The 6,932-nt window shown below is 38.0% G+C and overlaps 1 protein-coding gene across 4 annotated transcripts; it reads right to left on the bottom strand.

The window, feature by feature from the left end:
- Positions 1-245: 245 nt before the first annotated feature.
- On the bottom strand, positions 246-5,754 carry LOC104887680 (cell division control protein 48 homolog C). 4 transcript variants are annotated; one of them, XM_048638534.2, is made up of 10 exons: positions 4,967-5,751; positions 4,306-4,898; positions 3,801-3,953; positions 2,939-3,055; positions 2,466-2,570; positions 1,369-1,434; positions 1,216-1,280; positions 906-1,107; positions 651-797; positions 246-561 (listed from the first exon to the last, which is right to left on the bottom strand). In XM_048638534.2, exons 1-10 carry the CDS (start codon positions 5,682-5,684, stop codon positions 508-510), a joined length of 2,220 nt encoding a protein of 739 aa, XP_048494491.1. In that variant the 5' UTR covers positions 5,685-5,751; the 3' UTR covers positions 246-507. The 4 variants fall into 4 exon arrangements, with proteins under 4 accessions (XP_048494491.1, XP_010670688.2, XP_048494497.1 ...); XM_010672386.4 differs by having other exon boundaries at positions 246-555; positions 4,967-5,748; XM_048638540.2 differs by lacking the exon at positions 2,466-2,570 and having other exon boundaries at positions 4,967-5,752.
- Between the last annotated feature and the right edge of the window lie 1,178 nt (positions 5,755-6,932).

Genomic DNA, 6,932 nt, shown 5'->3' with positions numbered 1-6,932 from the left:
TTTGAAGATGGAATGGAAGAGTGGCTATAGAAAAGTGATAATTGTTTATCCATTTTGTCAAAGAGGAGCATCCCAAAAACTCCTTATTCTTGTATTCGTCTCTAGTTTTGATTTTTATTGTTTTACACATGTTAGAAGGGACGGGAATGCCATTGCCCACTCTATTTGATAAGTCATCATAAATTATGTACACGAATGCTTTTGGCTTGTGAACATTGAAACAATAGAAACATAATAATGGAATCTAAAGCAGAACGAACATAAGTTATAACACCTAAATAACTTGGTACACGGCCAATGCAGTTATGCAGGTTTACAAGTGTACAACTATTTGAGTTCAGCTTCAGCCCCAAGCATTAGTAGTGGTTCAGTTGTACTACAGGAGGCAGTCAGCCAGTAAAAAGAGAATACGTCAGCTTGAACTATAGACCTTGCAGGAGCCAACATGCATCCATATTTCCGAACATCCATCCTAGCAATAGCATCACCGATGTCATGGATAATAAATTATTTCCTTCCAAAACCCTTGGATATCTCATCATAGTGCCGCTTTTGCTGCTCCTCGAAATTAAGAAAAAATAAAATTGAGATAATCAGACATGACCTTCTATCAACGTCTTTCTTCAAAATATGATCATGAACAATTATACCTCTTCAGACACAGACGGAGAAACTCTACTCCGTGCTAGCTCAAAATGGGCACGCTTGATAGTATATTTTGTGGCAGCAAAAACACTTCGATCCGCTTCATAAGAAGGCCGTGTCTCTTCCATTAGAGCCAGAGCAGCTTTTTCCATCTGTCAACCATAGAAACTATGCTCACTTTGTATGCCTTTTCATCATGAATACATTCAATGAAATTAAGTTGACAAAAAGCAACTACATAGGAACTCGCATAGACTAACCAGATCGGCAAGGTCTGCACCACTCAGATTTTCACAAATCTCGCTCTTCCCCAGGTCAAGTAAATTCACACTCGCATCTACTGGTTTACTCCTGGCCAGAGTTTTTAGTATTAGACCACGTTCATCTGGTTTTGGTAGAGGGACATACAATGGTTTTCCAAATCTCCCGGGCCTCAAAAGTGCACGATCCACCACCTCAGGCCTAGCACAAAGACAAAATATGATGTTAAATTCAACCAATCTATATGGAATATGGTAAGTCATTCAATCAGCATGGATCCATTCTGATATATAGCAAATTATATTATACCGATTTGTAGCACCAATTACATAAACACCCCGACGATGTTCACCACCATCTAGCTCAATCAAAAGCTGTAGTAAATTTCAAAGCTTATCAGAAGTTATAGATCCAAATAACAATAATATATTCAGACTCTTCAATCATAATTAAAATCACAACCTGGTTCAGAAGTCGTTCAGCAACCTGTCCCCCTTCTGTTCCACGCTCCCTTGTCAAAGCGTCAACCTAGCAGATAAGTAAAGTTCAGGTTAAAAGAACATCAATAGCCCAGAAAAGAATATCACACTAAATGAATATAAGCACTTGACATGTGAGACTTATATGATGCCACTCTACAACTGAATATATATACACACTACAGAGTATAGCATATACTAGCTGTATGGGTAATACCCAAGTGTGCTAACGGACAAGTACAATGGCCGATAGCAGAAGTCAAAGACGTGAGCTCGCAGCAAACAAGTTAAATATCCTCTACTTAAGGGTCGGGACTGCCGTCGTGGCCACCAAAGAGGACAAATCAAAGGGAATCTTCCCTCTGACAGATTCATTACAGCCATACACGTGTCAAAGGATCACCTATCCTGTCAGATGAATAGTACGCCTATAAATAGCTGAATAGTACTATTCTTGCAGATACATTCTCTTTCATACTAAAAATAGCTTCTCACTCTCTCTCTACACTTTCTCTCTCTATATTCTTATCGGACACTAGCTGACTTGAGCGTCGGAGGGGGTTTCCTCACAACCACCCCGAGGGTAGCTCACGTTTGTTCTCTTGCAAATCATCACTCCCAAACATCCCTTTTCACTATCAGACACTCCTTGAGTCCAACACTGTTTCCAATACCGGAACACTAGCCGTCTAGCCTTACAAGACAAAACCCATCTCTAGACTCTAATTAATGCTAGAACAATCCAGCTGATTGTACGCATAATGGGACTACAAACAAGCAGCAAAATAAGACTAAACTCCTTAACATGACAAACAATGCTGCTACGTTCCTTTAGTGCCCCCAAACCAAAAATCACGGGGATTGCTGCTGCTGTTATTCCATATTGATTTTTTCTCAATGCAGTGAAACCAATCTAATTAGAAATGTTACCACCTCCACCCTCATTAATTTCCAACAGCACCATATGATTTAGTAATAAAAAATGATTTACCTAAACACTAATGATAACACTTCCAATCAAATTCTTTCACATAAAACATTGACCAAATAGAAAAAAGTCGAGCACGAAAAGATATATACCTCATCAAAGAAGAGTATGCATGGAGAACAACTTCTTGCACGATGAAATAAAATCCTTACATGCAATTCACTCTCACCAACATATTTGCTTAAAAGTTCAGGGCCCTGATTTTAAAAAAAAAAAAAAAAAAAAAATAGTGGACTTATGAGAGCAGAGAAAGCACATATGAAGGGTCTACTTGAAGCATTGCTTTTGTTATTTTTGTTGGGTTCGGGAGGGGGGTGGGTGTTGTTTGGAACGATTGTTGACAGTTGGGGAGGAGGGTGGAGATTGTTTAAAACGGAAAAAACTTTATCTACCCAGTGGGTCAACAACCCACTACTAATAGAAATAAATAAATAGTGGGGTCCAACTCATCAGTTTTAATAGTTTTTTAATGCTCTATTTCTAGTGGGTTAACTACCCACCGGGTAGATGTAGCATTGCCCGTTAGAAACGGGTGTTGACAAATAAATAAGGCCAATGGGAAAACCTTAATGTGCATAAAATTTGCTCCAGCCTCATTAGCAACAGCCTTGGCAATCAAAGTCTTGCCACAGCCAGGAGGGCCAAAAAGCAAGTAGCCTGTCGCCGATGTCACTCCAACTTTCTACAAAAATACAACATAGCAACATTAAAAGATGAGAAATTAATTGTCGTAGATTACCTCGTTCGGGTGGAAAAAAAATCTAAAAGTAAAACCACGTGAGAGAACTTTGATCACCACATACAGTGAAAACAAGAACATGAAGGCAGAAATGATGTCAAGATGAGCAGAAGATCCAAAGAAAACCTCACAAATTAAGCATGAAGAATTTTCAGTAAACTCGATCGACTACCTTTTATATAGGAAACAAAAAAATTGAATTTAAACAAACAGGAGCATCAACCCTAGCTATATGTTTGCCAATATTAGCGAAAGTCATGCACTAACAACTAGATAACCACAAATAATTTAGAGATCAAATATGCTAAGTAACACAGTCCTTCAAAGGCTTCCAAGCTAAGTATTGGATATACAAGTAATCCTACATCCACCAGTCATCTATGATCTATGCATGAGACATAGTACATCTTTTAATTTTTGTCATCCTTGGCTGAATCCTATATACATAGATAAGTGTCCTTTTTATGTAACAAAAAAGGGCAATCCTCTCTTTCTCACTTGAGAGAGATCTGCTAGAAATTTAGGGGTCACTTGACAACAGAGCGAGGAAGGTAGTAGTTTAACGAAACAAAAACATGGTCAAATTCTTAAAATACTTCAAATCAATAAGAAGCGACCCTCTAAAGACCCCATGTAGTGAGCTGAAGCCCAATGCAAAACAAATATGTTAAGGATATAATAAGATAACCTCATAAAGTTCAGGGTATTTTACACGCCCAACAATATGACGTTCAAAATCCTTTCTCAACTCGTTCAGCCCTCCAACATCTTCCCATGTCTCAGTTGGGATTTCAGAGAAGCCTTCTCTTCGTAAAGAGGGTTGCACCGCTTTAGTTGCCTCCTGTTGAAGACGCATAGTGCAAGTAAATACTGTATTATTTTCACAACAATCTTGCCAACAAAAAAGGAAAGAAAAATGCAAGAATTACTAGTACTTGATTAAAGCTATCACATAGGAGAAAGCTGGCATAGATGGTGAAAGCACAGCTACAAATAGAACGAGAAACTATACTAAAGAACCATCAGGCAATCTTATATACAAGTTATAATAAGTTGAGAGACAATGGCTATCAAGAATTCTGTACAAGTATACGTCTAGATAAGTTCAGGTCTACTATGTTGAAAAAAGTTCAATTCGCAAATGCGAACACTAGAACACGGAAGCCTAGCCTCTGCATTGGAATTCATATTACCTCAAAATCCACCATTGAAATTCTTAGTTTTTCCATATCTTCATGCGATTCAAACCGCTGATCCTCCAAGTGATTACAAATCCCCAACTTTCTTTGATCAATGAGCCTATTCATGGCAATAATCCCGGCCTTGTTAACCAAATATGCTAAATCGGCACCAACAAAACCTGGAGTTTCCCTGGCTATTTTTGTCACATCAACTTGACTTTCAAGCTTTGTATTCTTCGTCAATAAGGAGAGTATCTCAGCCCTGGCATCTTCATCGGGAATATCTAGTAAAATCTCGTTATCAAATCTCCCAGGCCTCCTCAATGCAGGGTCAAGAGCATCTGGTCTGTTGGTAGCTCCGATAACAAGAACATAGCAGCCTAATCTCTCAAGAGGTTCAGAATTAGCAGGTCCCCTATCACACTTTACAAGCCTACGGGATTTATCCATGCATGTCAATAATTGAGTTACAATCCGTCGCTCCATCCCACTATGTGTGCTTTCTCGTTTAGAACCAATTGCGTCAAACTCATCAATGAAAACAATTGAGGGAGCAGTTTTGTATGCTTTAGAGAAGAGCTCCCGAATCTTCTCCTCCGATGCACCTAAATGTTCATATTGAATAGCATGTCAATCTCAATAAACACCAACAAAGACAAAAATGAGATGATACCTGAGACACCAGACACAAGTTCGGAGGCAGAAATCTGAAAAAGAGGCAAGCCAGACTCATAGGCAATGGCTTGAGCTAAGCGAGTCTTTCCACAACCGGGAGGACCATGAAGCAAAATGCCGGAAACAGGCTTCACGTTAAGCCATTGCAGTAGCTTGGGGTTTTGTAAAGGCAGAATCACTTCACGCTCCAATTCTTGTAGCTCTTTCTTAATCCCTCCAAAATCACTAAACCTAGGAGGAGGCTCATCACTATAATTAGTACTATTAGTACTATTAGCTTGGGGTTCTGTCGAATTCTCATCGCTTTTCTCCTTCTTTAAGACCTTCATATCCAAATTCATCTCTTTCGATTTTGATTCATGTATTTTATCTCTGTAATATCCAGCCCTAAGCATAGATTTCATCACATCGTCACCATCACTACCACTGACGGACGAAATTTCAGAAGCCGAAGCATCAGCGACACGCTTTCGCTTCTTCTTTGGCTGCTTCGGAACACATACGTCAGTGTCATGAAGGTGTTGGTGTTTGAGGATTTGTGTAATTTTGAGGACGAAGGGGTTGCGTTTGAATTTCTTGTAATCGACGTAAGCATTGTGGAGATGGTTGGCAATGTCCTCGGGAGAGAGATGGCCGACTCCACAGCTTGCGATTCGGGCGTTAACTACTGCCGCCGAAAGCGTCGAAGATGGATATCTTCCTCTTCTTCTGCCCATTCGTACAGTTTTAGGGTTCCAACTTCAGCAGATCTCTATTCTATATCTCCAGGAGTAGGAGTGTTCAACGGGCTGGGGCCCTATTTTTAGCCCTTATCCAGCCCGTTTATAAAAGGGCTGGGTTCAAAATGAGTTATAAGTATTAAATATTAAAAATGAAAAGGATTGGTTTTAAATGGGTTGTAATAAAAATAAAAGGGATGGGTTTAATCTTTCTATCTCCTCTCTCCCCTTTGATTACCGTTTTATAATTTATATCCTGTGTTTTTTCTCCCAAATTAAACCCTAAAAACTTTTCCTTCCAATTTTCCCCAAATCATAAATCCTAAATTCTCTCTCCTCTCTACTAATGTTATGTTAAATCTACATTAGCCTTCATATGCACGCGATGCGTGCGTTAATTTCAAAATTTGTTATTCTATTAGATACTCCATTCGTACTTTATTTATGATTAAACTTAAATGTGAAAAATTCAACAGTTAGATGAATTTAGATATATTAATTCGCTAATGTAAAAAATAAAAAGGTTGTGAGTGATTGTTAACATTATTTTTTTGTGAATGAATATTGAACAGAAAGAACAAAAATAATGAGTTGGTTTAACTGAATTAAAGAGTATCAAAGGTAGTGTATTCAGACTTTTTATGTGCACGTTATGTATGCCATCTTTTTTTATAAGGTATAAATATTTTGTCCATTTAATTTTTGATTGAAGTATTTGATGCATATACCATTTTAAACTTGTTTTAAATGGCAAGTTGGAATGAGAATTTTTAAATGATTTGCTTTTGTAATTTTTTTCATTCCATTAATTAGATCATTAAGGGTATTTTAGTCACTTCAAAAGAGGACACCACACCTCCTCCCTTGGCTTATATAATAGAGATATATATCTGTTTTAATCACTTTTCTCTCTCCTGGTACGATCAAAGTTGAGCGGCAATCAGTATTGATTTTAACATTTTTCTTTCATAACTGAGCATTGATTGATTTGCTTCTAGGCCTCCTTTTCTTCCCTTTATTGCTGCTAATTTTTGCTGCTGGAATAGCAAAGAATTTATTTTGGGAATACGCGGTTTTTTTTTGTTGTTTTCTTACCTCATCTTTTTCTGCCTACGTAGTGTTTTTTTGTTGTGCAATTTTAATTCATGTTCTGTATGTTTTTGTAATTAATTGAATGCTCGAGAAATTGCACAATAACAATAACAAGGGAGGGGGTTATGACTTATGGTACAATGGTACTTAGGG

This window comes from Beta vulgaris, chromosome 1, assembly GCF_026745355.1.
Source record: "Beta vulgaris subsp. vulgaris cultivar EL10 chromosome 1, EL10.2, whole genome shotgun sequence".
Lineage (NCBI taxonomy): Eukaryota > Viridiplantae > Streptophyta > Magnoliopsida > Caryophyllales > Amaranthaceae > Beta > Beta vulgaris.
Note: the sequence above shows the minus strand (reverse complement) of the source record. Positions and strands in the feature narration are given on the sequence as shown.

What these genes read in the sequence shown, in the direction of transcription:
- LOC104887680 (XM_048638534.2), bottom strand. Translation starts at nt 5,684, where the DNA reads ATGGGCAGAAGAAGAGGAAGATATCCATCTTCGACGCTTTCGGCGGCA. An exon ending in TTTCAATGGTGGATTTTGAG is followed by an intron (nt 3,954 to 4,305) that starts GTAATATGAATT and finishes CGTCTTCAACAG; the next exon opens with GAGGCAACTAAAGCGGTGCA. An exon ending in GTGCAGACCTTGCCGATCTG is followed by an intron (nt 798 to 905) that starts GTTAGTCTATGC and finishes TATGGTTGACAG; the next exon opens with ATGGAAAAAGCTGCTCTGGC.